The sequence below is a fragment of the Poeciliopsis prolifica genome, unplaced genomic scaffold (genome assembly GCF_027474105.1).
Source record: "Poeciliopsis prolifica strain line A6 unplaced genomic scaffold, Auburn_PproV2 SCAFFOLD001, whole genome shotgun sequence".
NCBI lineage: Eukaryota > Metazoa > Chordata > Actinopteri > Cyprinodontiformes > Poeciliidae > Poeciliopsis > Poeciliopsis prolifica.
Window position 1 is genome coordinate 8,127,798 of NW_026562376.1, and position 14,180 is coordinate 8,141,977.

At 37.4% G+C, this 14,180-nt stretch overlaps 1 protein-coding gene across 2 annotated transcripts; it reads right to left on the bottom strand.

Annotated features, from left to right (window-relative positions):
• Positions 1-9,656: 9,656 nt before the first annotated feature.
• Positions 9,657-14,115, bottom strand: LOC129365574 (annexin A2-like). 2 transcript variants are annotated; one of them, XM_055038855.1, is made up of 13 exons: positions 14,013-14,115; positions 13,367-13,424; positions 13,163-13,253; positions 12,459-12,553; positions 12,233-12,346; positions 11,812-11,902; positions 11,618-11,697; positions 11,469-11,528; positions 10,704-10,797; positions 10,518-10,613; positions 10,329-10,387; positions 9,979-10,101; positions 9,657-9,896 (listed from the first exon to the last, which is right to left on the bottom strand). In XM_055038855.1, exons 2-13 carry the CDS (start codon positions 13,412-13,414, stop codon positions 9,837-9,839), a joined length of 1,011 nt encoding a protein of 336 aa, XP_054894830.1. In that variant the 5' UTR covers positions 13,415-13,424; positions 14,013-14,115; the 3' UTR covers positions 9,657-9,836. The 2 variants fall into 2 exon arrangements, with proteins under 2 accessions (XP_054894830.1, XP_054894840.1); XM_055038865.1 differs by lacking the exon at positions 14,013-14,115 and adding an exon at positions 13,873-13,893.
• Between the last annotated feature and the right edge of the window lie 65 nt (positions 14,116-14,180).

Below are 14,180 nucleotides of genomic sequence, written 5' to 3' on the forward strand. Positions count from 1 at the left end.
TTTTTACAATAAGGACCAGCTGCTGACCAGTCTGAGCGAATGTCCAACTGGGAAAACTTTTGTTGCCAAGATTTCTCATTCAGATCAACCAGTAGAGGGAACTTGTTCATGTGAAGTGAACAAGTTTGTAACTCAATATTTGACTTTGGACCAGAGTTCTGTTGTGGTTTTTCTGGTGTTAAAAGCTGGCAGATTAAAGGTAGCTTGAAGACTTTGATTACATTAACTACTTAGTCCTGCAAGATTTTAACCTTATGCTGTTTTAATTTCAATTAAAGTACTATGATTACTGTTTCCCAGATACATCTTTATCCAGAGGAAATGTACCGACATTCCCTCATTCTTCTTTAAACTTGCAATAGAGATCCCTCTATAGATTTGTAATGTGTTTATCCTTCACATTGCTCTTTGATAGAGTGTAAAAAATTATTTATTTCTGCACAGTTGTGTAGTTTAGAGTGACATATTTATACTAAAGCAGTTGCATGTGAATGACGAGGAGTAAAGAACAATGTAAGCTTAGCATAGATAAAAATCAAATATTGATGATCTTAGTGGTGATACTTCCAGCAGAAAAAAAAAAAAAAAAGCGGCAGGCGGCTGTCATTACAACAGCTGTAAATGTTTGAGGGCCAGAAATCAAAGCTTCGTCTTGATAGAACCCGTCTTATAGAGAACACGGTTTTCTTTAAACCAGCTATAATGAAAGCATCTCATCAGACTCTGTCCGTCAGGAGCTGAAGCCTCGCACATCCAGTCACACGCCCTCAGGCCAGCAGAATACACCTTCCTCCTCGCTTTGGAGGAGCCTGCTTTGTAATGCAGTCGGTGAAGTTGGAAAAGTGACATTACAGGGTAACCATCACCACCGACGATGAGATTTCACATGTCTGTTCAGCTGATTTATTAGAAACACAAAAGACAGTTTCATGAAATAAAGGTATGTCATTGACTGACTAGTGTAGAAATCCAGCTTGATGGAGTTTCACAAATTTTTACAGCACCTTTCACAGTTTTTGGCACTCTTGGTAAAAATATGTAAAAATCCTTCAGCTTTTATTCCAGCAAAGTCTAAGACTAAAAATTTCATTCTAGTTTTCAGTGAGGTTTGGAAATTTTCCTTTTTCTTTCTCATAGCTTTGCTCACTGTGCTTGGTGACAAAATAAACCTCTTGTCTTTGTTCATCATAGTTCCAGTCATCTTATTGTTTGTAATAATCACTCTCATTGCAAATATAAAGTTTTAGGCCAGTCACAGTTTATTCATCACCTCTTTCTGACTTTTTAAAATCTGTGCTGCTTACCCGTACAGTTTTCTATTTTTTCTTTTTTTAAATTATTATTATTATTACATTGTTTCCACGCAACATTTTATATCATACAAAGATAAGTTGATTTGTTTTATTTCCCTTAAAAACTAAATCCTTATGTTATCTTTCTTTTATGTGAGCAAAACATAGGAGAGCACAAATTCTCCACTAATTCGACATGCAAATAGGCATTAGAAAGTTTGCCCCAGGTGCACTTAACAGAATTGCAATCTCTTTTTTTATTAATTTTTTTCCCATGGTAGAAGAGTTCTCTGGGCAATATTTGCATCATTTGAATGACATGTTCGTTTGTCTTTCTTATTTTGATAACAGACACAGAAACACAGAAATGTGTTTCTGTGTCACCTGTATTTGCCCACGCAAAAACAGGAAGTCAGCCATGGATTACCTGAAAACCCTGATCAAGTCACAAAAGTAAATACGATAATTTTATTTCTACACTAATTTTAATAAATATATATTTTGTTATCTGGTTAGGATATATCTCATTTAAATGATGGATGGTTGGATGGATGGATGGATGGACGGACGGACGGACGGATGGACGGACGGACGGACGGACGGATGGATGTCTTTTCACGTACTTCATCATGTGATTTCCTCAAAAACATGAAGACAATATGTGAACGATTTTAAAGAAATGCAACTTTTTTGTTGCATTTCTTTACTCAAATGTTTCGTTTAAAATATTAGATTTTATTTATTTTTTATATTTTTTCAAAAAATATAACAAAAAATTTAGCTGGAGATTATTAGGCCAAGCTTTTCCAGGTTGTAAAACAATTAAATTTTCTGTAAATGATCGTTACTTTAAGACTTCTGATGTTTTGTGAAGAGGAAAATGAACGTTTCTCTTTCTTTTCTAAACGACACTCACACTCACAGTTGTAGTTTAAAGATTTTCATTCTTGTTAAACCTTTTATTCTGTAACAAAATATGAGCAACTTTTCTGCAAAAATGTTGAAACGGCGTATGTTTGGAACAACCCCTCTCCTCCTGTCTCGAGGCAGCAATAGCCATTGAAAAAAAAAGTGCTGGTTCAGTCTCATTCTGTCTGTGGGCATAGCTTTGATCAGTCCCACCCCGAGACGTATCCTGAAGGGGAACGTTGCACCTCTATTCTCTGTGGCTAATCATACTTCCTGTCTTTGTCTTTATGTGCTTTAGACAACGTCAGATAGAAAGCACAGGAACAGATTTGCCCCGAAAAAACTGAGAGTACAAAGCCCGCGGTTGTGCTGCAGCTCATGCTCATGAATAATGCCAGCTTGTTGAGAGGTGGATTTCAGCTCATTGGTGTTTTTGAGAAAATATGCTTTTGAGAGGCAGGAAAGTAAGTCTTTAGAAATTTAAGAGAGCAGGATGAATGTAATGTATATTGCCAGACTGTTGAAGATCAGGTATTTTTAGCTGGTGGCTGATGGAAGATGAAGAAAAGGAAAAAATAGAGAATCTGTCTGAGTTGGTGAATATGTGACCCAAGCAGTGTAATGGTTAAGAAAGTAATTTCACACGCACAGGCAATCTTGCTCTGACTGCAGCCAGTGGCACTTTTCACCAAGTAATTCTTTGTGTGTTTAAAGTGAAGAAAAGGCCATTTATACCAGGAGCCAAAAAGAATATAAAGAAACAGACAAAAATCTGTCTTCTTTTTTCATGGGTAAAGCTGAAGGCAATGAAAACCATCTTGTGTTCTATTTCTGAGCTGATTTCCATTTGCATGGCCACCTGAGGGACGTCAAGTTTCTCAGGCCAACTTCCTCACAGGGAGGACAGCGACTGGTGACAAGGACACAAACCCAAAGACAAACTGTTTTCCATCCAGTCCAACACCCACACCCCTCCTTATCCCAGTCCTCACTGAATCTGAATCTCGAATGGAAGCAGAATGAATCGTGTATAGAAACAGAAAAAAAAAAAAAAAAAAACTTTTTCTTGATGTTTCCCTTGTGCTTCAAAGCATGTAACTCTCTGCTTTGCCCTAGGGTTAATTAACATGAACCAAACAGTGAATGATCAGAGAGAACAGGAAATCTCCAAAGGTGAAGTGTCACATGGGAAGCGTGTTGTCAGAAAAAGAAGAAGAAGGTAGATTTCTTTTTTTTTTTTTCCCTTCCCTTTTCGCTCTCTGCACGTTCAAAAAAAAAAAAAAATCAAACGAGAAGAGGTGAAGCGGTGAAGAGGAAAGAAATTTGTAGACACCTTTCCAAAACTTTGCATTTCTCCCATCAGAGGGGCTCAGCTTCATAGTCTTGGCTTCAAACAATATCTGTAAATCCATGACACTGACAGGAACAAAAGAACAATGGGGTTCTCTAAAACGTGATGACAGTTTAGAGAATGTACAGTCATTTACTAACTACCACAAATTTTAATGCATTTTATTAGAATGCTATCAAATACACCAACTCCGAAGTAGAATAAATAACTTGTTTTTGAAACAAATTAAGACGTCTCAACCTCAGTCAGATTGGATGGAGAGTTTCTGTAGCCAAACACTGGACCACATGAATTTTTATGTTTTTCCACAGATTCTCAGCTGGATTTAGCTCCTCCAGAGTCATCGTTGACCATTTGGTTGATTTACTTATTAATGCTCCTCAAGGTAAACAAGGACTGCATTCACTAACTAGGTCACTTTTGGAGATTGTTGGATAATCCAGATTTTAATTTGTGGTGTCAGATTAAAGTGTGCCGAATGCATACCCAAGGCACACTTTTAAGATTTTATTTGAAAAAAAAAAAAAAAAAAAAAAAAAACTTGCAAAAGCCATGCATCTGTATCATTTAATTTAACAATTAAGCACAACTTTCTGTTGTGCTCAATTGTTAAGCACAACAATATATTGTGTTGGGATTTTCATAAAATCCCAACACAATATATTGAGCTTTGCTGTTGTTTCGTGACAAAGTATTAAACTGTTCAGTGGGTATAAATAACAGCATAATGAATCCCATCATTCTGATTCGATAATGGAGTTGGCAAAAAAAAAAGATTTGGAGTCAAATGAATAAAGAAAAAAAAAAACATCCAAAACAAAGTTAATCACTGCTTTTATAGACCCTCTCATCAAAATTGTGTCTGCTTCCTGGAATCCCCAGAGAGAAAAAATGAGAAAATGACTTCATGATCCACAGATATCCTGGATGGCATGTCTTGCAGGTGAAATAGTATGATTTCTCCCTGTAATAATTAACATGGGCTCCTCTTCTGTCCCTGTGGCTTGTCGCTGACATTTGGTTCATGCTCGAGTGTCTGCCTGGCTGATTTCCAGCTCTTGCATGAAGGTGGGGCAGCAATTCTGTGTGTGCGTGCAGGGTCCAGTGGCCGGCCTGACGAGAATATCGAAGACGGGCCGTGCCTGAAGTGGATGGGATTAAGCGTCATGACAATATGGATTAGGGAGCCCCTATTCGCTCCCTTCTCAGTCGATTCCAAACCTCCAGCAAGTTAGGAGTTGAAAGCCAAACACTGGACCACAAATTAGTCTCGTCACTTTGTTTGTGCTCTTTTAAAACAGTGCTATGTAAAGAGTCATAGCTCACACATCCCTGAACGCACATTTTTGACAATTTTCCCAAATTTATCACAGTGATTTCTATACATTCTGCCAGCTCTGACACCCTGTGTTGATTTACACCGAACACCTCAGACTGGCCACATCATCGACGGCTGGAATTGGCCTTATTTTACATTATTACATTATGTATGCAGGCTTGAGTATGGATAATAGATGAGTCTAAAGCAAAGCAGTTTAATCATCCACCATCATTCTGCTGCACCTTGCTGCGGAGCACACATCTTATTAACCATGGAGTAAATAAACATTAATGTGCCACACTGATAAACACCATCCACCTCCCCCTCAGCTTGCAGTTCTTGCTGTGTTATTAGGATGCAGCGAAGTACAAACACCCAAACGAATCGGCTGCCGTGTTCAAACAAACACTGAAGACGTATCGTCTTCAGTGTCGATCGAGGCCAGTCCATTACAAACCACTTCACAGAAAATCATCATCAGTGAGTGCACATGGCTTGCAGCCAAAGAACCTGCTTTCAAGAATCTGACTGGACACTATAAAATAACATCCATGAGAGGTTTACATAAAAAATAAAAAATAGAGGACCTGAATGCTTTTAAGAGTTGGTCAAACTGAGGGGATCACAGATATCTGAATGAGTGGCACAACAGGTACAAGGGTTGAGGGATGAATCAGTGGGCTGAGTTAGAGTAAAGAGATTTGCGATGATAAAAATACATCTCTATGTACCTCATCCCTATCATCTGAAACAGATGATTGTCTTGGCATCTTTACTTTTAGTAAAAAATAAGATAAGTTAGGGTAATGACCAAAGATAATTTCCACCAACTTACCCAAAAATACACTTTTAAAGATTTCCATCAGATTACGTTCATCCCTAACAAACATAGCAAATACACAAAACAAATAATGCATTTTTCTGAACTCTTGCCCTCCTAAATGCCAGTTTCAGCAATCAATGGTTTGTGTGATAGAAAAAAAATTTGCAAAAAATGTTTCATATTTTCCCCATTCGATATACCCAGTTTCAGTTTCTGTTACCAACTAACTTGCATTTACACTTAATAAATATATGAAGAATACTTACAGATAATATATTAACTGCTTATAACCTTCAACAGAACCCCCACTTCCAAAATCCCAATGTGACCCTTCAAGGTTAACAAGCCACAGGCTATTCTGCTTCTTTCAGGACAAAGCAATAAAGAAAAAGCTTAGGGCGAAAAGAAAACTCAGCATCCTGTCCAGCTCTGAGCATCAAACATCGCTGATGTGATAAACCAGAGAATATGAAAGCCCAGTTATGTCTCCAGGCAGGTTTTTTAATAAAACAGTTTGTGACAAGAAAAGATCACTATTGATTTAAAGCTTAATTAAAACCAAAGCTTGTTTTTTTTTCAGGTGCAAACAGCACTTTTGAGTTAAACAGCCAAAGTTACAGCAGTACACACACCATGTTTCACCTTATTGAGAATCCTCCAGGCATCTCAACAAGACAGAAGCCTAACTCTTCAAAGAGGTTGGTTGTACACAAAAAAGCTTTTATAAACTTCTCCATAAGTCTTTTTTTGTCTGTAGATGGACTGACTGCAGCCAAAACCCAAGAGGAGACAGGCCTTATTCTGCTCTCTCAAGTCATTTCAATCACCAGTCTACTGTACAAAGGAGACAGCCTGATGGCGTGATGAGTGCACAGTGCTCATCTGCCTGCGCTGTTGTCTCTGTTTGTGCCTCATGAAAGGAAGCGGGCCTGACGATGCCAGAGGCAGAGGATCCGGCTCCGCAGTCTGAGCTGGGAAACATCAGCCCTGCACTGTTCTTCACAAGGAGATGTCCTTCAGTGTGGTGCCAGCTCTCCCTGGGGCAGCAGCATGAGACGCAGCCTCTTATTTACCATATACAGGATCTCTCCGTGTCCTTAATGAGCCAGGATATTCTGCAACTCAGAGACAAAGGCCACAGTTTCGCTGGAGAAGCTGTGGCTTTGCTGAATTAAATAGTTATAATTAAGAAAATATTAATCAAACTCCAGCTCTCTGGGCACTGTGGATGTACTGAGGGGGAGCGTCTTCAAGCTTAGCCTGTAGGAGTTCTCGTTTGGAGTATGCCTGCGACCTACAGAGCTGCAGGCAAACAGTCACACACAACACACGGAGATGCACACAATTAAAAGCAGACCCTGGTGGCCTTCTAGTCTATAATTAAACACCCTTTGGTGCTCTGAACAAAAAAAAAAAAAAAAAAAAAACACCAACTGGGTTCAAATGTGTCAAAGAGAAAGTGGTGAAAGGAAATGTTAAGAAGATGCTGGTTTGCTACATTGCAAGTTCTGTTCAGTGGAATGAATTAATAAAAAGCACAAACTAATACCTTCCCAGTGTGCAGTTGGTATGTCTGGCGGGGGCAACAGCAGCTATACAGCTGCACAGTGAAAATTTAATGCTGCTGCAAGCCTAAAGCCCTGCCTGAGCTTTTTTTCCTTAGAGGTGACGGTGAGACGGTGGGGCATTTATTTCTTTTTCCAAATATAAAAATTCTGTGTATAAAAAAAATAAAATAAAAAAGACTTCAACCTTCAAAAAAAAAACAAAAAAAAAACTACAAGGCTGCTCTCAGACACCATGGAAAAGTTGCTACATCTTGAAAGGCTTTCGCCCCATTAAAGTTTTTCCACAGCACAACCAAAATGTAATAAGCTAAATAGTGCATCATTTTACAGAGGAATGAAAATATAAATTTCACTTTAATTGAAAAAAAAAAAAGGAAATGTGTGGCATGTTTTAGGATTCAGCTCCCTTTAATCTTATGGTGCTGGCTGCATCATGCTGTGCCAATGTTTTTCTTCAGCGCAGATGGGGATCCTAAAAAGAATTAAATCTCAGGCAAGATGTTTTGTGTGGAGGAAAACTAATACAGCATATCACTTTCACTTCACCTTACTCATTGTCACACTTGGTGGTGGCAGAATCATTGGATAGGCATGGACAAAGAAGCTGGTCAGTTTACTGATTGATGGGAGTAGCTAAAAAAAAGGGCAGTCTTGTTAGAAAACCTGTCACAGGCTTAAGCTTGCCCTTACTGGACAACGACAATAAGCGTCCAATCAGAGCGCTCATCAAGTTGTTCAGATATGTCGTTAATCAGGTTTTTAGACATGCTTCATTCAATCTGATTGAGCTTTTTTACAAAGAATGGGCAAAAATGTTGAATTTATAAGTAAATCTTATAAGAAATAGAACCCAATGACTTGCAGCTTCAGATCGAGGTCAATCATCCTAAACTTTCATATTTCCATTCAAATTTGCATAAAACTAAGAATCCTCTTCCTCCCATTTCACACTTACATATTCTGCTGTGTTGACCTACCAAATAAAAATGCCAATATAAGATTGAGGTTGGAATTTCAAGTGTATGAAAACTTTCAAAAGCGATTGTAAATTAGTGCCCCTCTTCAAAAAGAAAAAGAAAAAAATCAAGTATATATGGTTTAATTTTCTGTTTTTTCCCCCAGTGTTTAGCATGAGGTAGAAGCAGTTATGGTAATGTGTGGTAGTCTATCTCCTTCCCAGCATGCTCTGTGTTTGACATTCATGGGGTTAAAGTCCTCTGAATGATGAAGTGCCCGTGTTTGGGACGGTAAATTGCATCGTTTCAATTGAGAAGAGAGTTCCCTCTTGGGTTTGCTGGAGGTCCCTGTGGGCTGGCCTTGAGCAGAACAGCATGTTGTACATCCATATAAAAAAAAAAAAAAAAAAAAAAAGGGGGGAAAAATATGGAGGTACTTTTCTCTTTATGATGCAAAGATTAATCTGTCAACATGCTCCCGCATAAATCTCCATCCAGGCTTCACAAAATACTGTTTTATCTCACTTTGTGCTATATTTTATTTTTTATTGCCTATAAACACAAACCATCACAAAGGGCTAATGTTCTCATCAATATTATTACAAAATGATCATAAATCCAATGTCTTGTTAAAACTTGAAGCCATTTCCCCCTTTAGCTAGTCAATCATTGAAAATATTGGACAGAACCATTTCTTATCAGGCTGTTTCTCCCACAGTAACACCAAATGGAGCTGCAGCTCACCAGTTTCACAAAATTATTGCACTTTCCTTCCTATCTTTTCCTCATCTCTGTGTTCAGCGATTCCTGTTTTCCCTTTCGGGGCTATATTTTTGCCCTTATACTTCAGTAGAAATGCCTTGACAACACGGTGTTTTTTTTCTCATCCTGAGAGACCACAAACTAAACAGCAGAAACATGTTGTATAGAGGCTTGTTTAGTGCTATGCAAATTATCCTTGCCAGAGGTAAAATTAACATTTTCAATTAAAATATTAGCACCAAACAAACACGGAAAAACACACTAATGATTAAATCATCCTCTTCAAGTTTGGAGGGTGATACTCGATCACTGTTTATCTCTCAAACCAGATTTTTTTATTTATGGTTTACGTTGCAGCCGATGGTCTAAAAACATTAAACTTGTAGTTTAAATTTAGTCATCTTTAGCTCCTCCGATGAAAAGTTAATAGTTTAAATCAGCTTTAACTTAAATTATATTATATAATTAAAACGGATGCCGGGAATAAAAACAAACATGCAATTTATGGTCAAATATTTCATGCCAGCCTCTAAATATCTGCATTTCTTCTGCAGATATTCCAATAGGAAGTGGAGACTTGACAGAGGAATATTTATTTTGTGCAACTTTACCGCCCTCTGATGGTAAAATATGACAACAGCATGTTAGAATGAAAAAAAAAACAGAGTCAGCAGTCCAGAAAAGAAAATTTATTAATGATCTGGTGCAATAATCATAAATAGCACATTTTTAAGTTCTACATTTTATTTTCCTTCTTTACTGCCGTACTTCTATGTTTATGCTGTAATGTGCAGCTGTCTGGCCATATTTCCAGTAAAAAGAGATTGGAAAACCCTTTGGATGTCAAAAAACTATCACTGGTCTGGTCCACAGAGGCTGAGCATTGCCTTCTGGTAGTCTCCTTTGGTATGTTCCTGTAGAGAGGGAAAAAGAACGATAAAGGAACGGCAGAGTGATAGAAAATGCTTTACAGTTAATCAGTAAGAGGTTGCTTACAGTGATAGTCTGCTGCAGGGACTGCCCGAAGGTGTCCTTGTATTCAGAACAAATCTTTTTCAGGTCCACCTCACAGCGGGACACAATAATCCTGGTCACAATCTTCTCTTTGGCTCCTTTCCCCTAAGCAGAGGAGAACAAGTCAGCATTAAACTTGTCCATACTTTTGACTTAAAATACAGTAGCTGATGTAAGACTGGTGCAACAAATTTTGCCAACTTTTTTGTCTTTCTGCAGAAAGTTCTGACAGTAACAAAGTAAATAAAAAAATAAATAAAAATGTTAGAAGTAGAAAGAAGTCCTTTTGTACCAAGAAGGAAAGGAAAAGAAAAAAAAAACATTGCACATACCTTCATGGCTTCATTCAGCTTTTTAGCAAAATAAAGCTGCTTGTTTTCAAAGCATTGAACTGGAAAAGCAACATAAACAGATTAAATCCACAGTACAAACAACAACTTATTTTCTTTTGTGATATTTTAATGACTTTGACAAACTCATAATCCAATCAAGAGGATTATGAAAGAATAGATTAACAGTACCTAGCACAAGAAATGACTTCTGCAAATCTCCTTTAACTTCCTTCACAATACTCTCTTGCATGTCATAAGGGCTGTAACTCTTGTACTTGTCAAATACTGAAAGAGAAAAAAAATAAATGCTTACATATGTTTGACTTCAAAGAACCCAATCTACTTCAGAGAACCAGAAATCAGGTAAGTGGTTACCTTTGCGCAGGTGAGGGACACTCCTCTGAGACATAATGGAGATCCAGGTGTTGACATCGGTTCCTTTTATTTTCACTCCAGCATCATACAGAGCCTGATTATGGAAAACCTCTTCATTACATTGCTTGCAACTTACTGTATTGTTTTTGGGGACACACTGATTTGTCGCACTAGTCTCTCGGGGAACTGCATCGCTGCAGTAGACTTATAGTATTGTGATCAAAAGCAAAATTTAAATACAGTCAAATATATTCAAATATAGTCACACGAGAATGGAATAAATGATAGCATAATCAGAATTAAATGAACAATCAGTTAATTTTATTCAAAATGACTGAGTTTCTGCAGGTGTTTTATACCTAGATGCCTAAAGTACTTTGTATCTTACTCCTATTTGTCATCTATATAGTGAAAGTACTTAAATCATAGCACATATGTTTATTTTACTTGAATGTTATTCATGAGTTTTTACAATATTTATAAAAATGCTCAAATCTCACATAATTAAATTGTAAACAATTGATGTCTACCATGTCTCTGTGTAAACTATATGATATAGTCCATGAAACCATTAAGTCAATGATGTACCAGTACGAATCTCAATTTTTTTGTAGCAATTTTTTCTAGAAAAGGACATGCACAATTAGCATTTTAAAGTTTACTCAAAGTGATAACTCTTGTTCTATTCTAAAAAAGAATAAGGTAAAATTATTTAATGTATCTCCAGACCTCAAAACTAACACATAATACCAATTGAAAACTTACTCTGGCATCTGTATCTATCTTTTCATAGTCTACAATAGCACTGGGTTCATCTCTCTTCGTCTGTGAAGAAATGGGAAAAAAAAACAAGACTTTTATTAGTTCCACTTGAATTACGTCCCAAATGACAAAAATATGTACTTTTCACTCACATCCACCAGAGCCAAAAGCAGCTTAGCAAAGTTTCCAGAGGTATCTCCTGCCACATCTTTTGCCAAATCTTTCTTGAATACTAGAAAATAAAATTAGAATTATTTTTGGCATTAATATCCATGTCTGAGATCTACATTTCCAAAGCACTTCACAACAGTTGTTTTCTAGAAAAGCAGGGATATTTTGAACTCACAGTCACTGTAGACTTTCTTGATTTCAACCAACTCATCATTGCTGCGTGAGCACAAGATCTCAATCAGCGTTTCCTCATCTGTTCCTAAACCCTAAAACACAGACAGAAATTCTCACATTAACCACCTGGGCTTGATAAAGTCATGTTGGCAATTTTAATTATTTGTGCATTTATTAAAATATGATGCATTCACCAACTTCCCAATAGAAAATATGATTGTGAGAAGGTGAAAGTCATAGTTTTATTTGAACATGATCTCCTTTTCTAAACAAAACCCAGTTTAAAAGTGGAGGCACAGTTGAGGGTTGGTGGGATATCCATCTCCACACTTTAACCCTTCTACAGAAAAGCAAAACATATGATGGCATTTTAACACTAGAGGGCAGTGGAGACCTTCAATATTCGAATTCAGGCCGTTTACCTTGATGGATCCTCTGATCTCTGAGGCGTCATACTGGGATGTGCTCTTCATCAGTCCAAGGATGACAGTTTCCAGACTGCCAGACAATGCTGCTTTCAGAGCTGTGATCATGTCCTGGAAACAAAATGACACCGGCACTTTAATCCCAATGTGTCCCATAGGGTCACAAAAAGGAAATGCAAGGGCTTTTACATAAGCTTTGGTTTTGTGTCTGAACCTACTGTACCTTTTTAGCTCTTTTTTCATAAGCAAAAGCAATTTCTCTCCTTTGAGAGTAAGATCTTTTTGTTAGAACATCGATGATGGTCTGCTCATCCACTCCTGAGAAAAAGAAATAGAATATTTTCTAAATATATGCATGATAGACGCAATGAAATACAAATCACAAATTTAGGTCTGCATTCTATTTCTAAAAGAAATAAATAATCTAAAAATAAAAACTTCATAAATGTCCAAATTTCTAGTTGAATTTTAAAGTTTTCCATTCCATCAGAATTCACTGATCTCAGTTGTAGGGCAACAAAATAGACTTGAACTGCTTTAGAACTGGTAGGCAATTTGGAAATTTACAGAGATTTGTTATGGATGGCAAACAGCCATGTCATTCAGTATTCTGATTTATCCTCTATAATCTATGAACCATCAATTTTAAACTTAATTAACTTTGAATGAGTTAATGTGATCTGGATTTTTTTAAACAACCCTTTTGACAATTGGTAATTTTCTCTCTTACATGTATAATATTGTAATAGAACAGACAGGCTGTTAAAGATAACTCTGACTCAGTAGACAGAGGAAGCCATGCCAACTATGAGGCACAGATGAGGAGGAGTTTCCAATGTGGCCACACTGAAGCTGACTCAAATACAGACCACTCATCTATAAGAGAGATAAAACCATCAGACAGTCACACAAAGAGCCGCATCCTACCTTTGGTTTTGATTGCAGTCTCTATTCTGGCAGCATCTCTGTCTGGGTCAAAGTCCCGAGCGGGTACCACGGTGGGGTACAGAGGTTCATGCTGCAACACAAAGCAAATCAATTTCTAAATAATGCAACTGCCTGAAAACAAAGAATCTGATATGTGTGAAAGTACATCAAATTTTAATTGTCAAGGCAAAAGTTTGACATTACCGCAACATTGAGAGATAGCTGTCCCAGAAACTCTGAAACCAAAGCCATGTTGAGTTTTCTGAAAAAGAGACAAAAGCTGGAGCTGAAATTTCTTTCTTATCCTCTCACTGACTTGTTCGGCTTTACAAAACAAGTCAGCATGTTTACTTAGACTGAAGATAACATTATCTGAGCTAAGCTAAAAGAAATGCCTTCTCAACAGACACACAATGACACTGAATCTGTTTGTTAAAAATTAAATCTTATTTTCTTCAACTTTGCACCTGGATCACATATGGAATATTTTCTACTAACAGTGTGGTTGGTGGCTATTAAAGTCTCTGCTGCTCCACCACGTTACACTTACACACGTTACAGCTCCAAAGTGACCACACCCTGAAAACAATGCTTCTGAACATAACTTGGGGATTATTAGTGATACTTCTCACACACACACACAAAAAAAAAAGCTACTTCTGGAACTGAATCCGAACAGAGCAAATCAACATCATGAGACTCATGCCCACCAAGTGGAAGTTATGTGGAAAATCATGTCCTTCCAAGTCTCTTCGGAAGTTGGAAAACCTCTTAAGCTTTCAGCTGTTTAAAGTTAGATTAAACATGTGAGGTTATTCAACAATAAAAAGCAATGTTGTTGCAGAATTACCTTTGCTGTAGATGAGATGTTGCAGAGACTTGTCCCTGGAAAGTTTAGGCAAAATGGAGCGTGAAGGCTGAACTTTTGTGGCAAAGACTGCTTCAATCCCCTCCCTATACCATGACCTCATGACTCCACCCTGTTCCTCTGTTAGAACAAGTCAGGCCTTCAAGCTCT

Coding starts and splice junctions, on each gene's coding strand:
- LOC129365574 (XM_055038855.1), bottom strand. CDS start 13,414: ATGGCTTTGGTTTCAGAGTTTCTGGGACAGCTATCTCTCAATGTTGCG. Junction 12,554..13,162: donor GACTGCAATCAAAACCAAAG/GTAGGATGCGGC, acceptor TCTTTTTCTCAG/GAGTGGATGAGCAGACCATC. Junction 9,897..9,978: donor CCCTGCAGCAGACTATCACT/GTAAGCAACCTC, acceptor CCCTCTCTACAG/GAACATACCAAAGGAGACTA.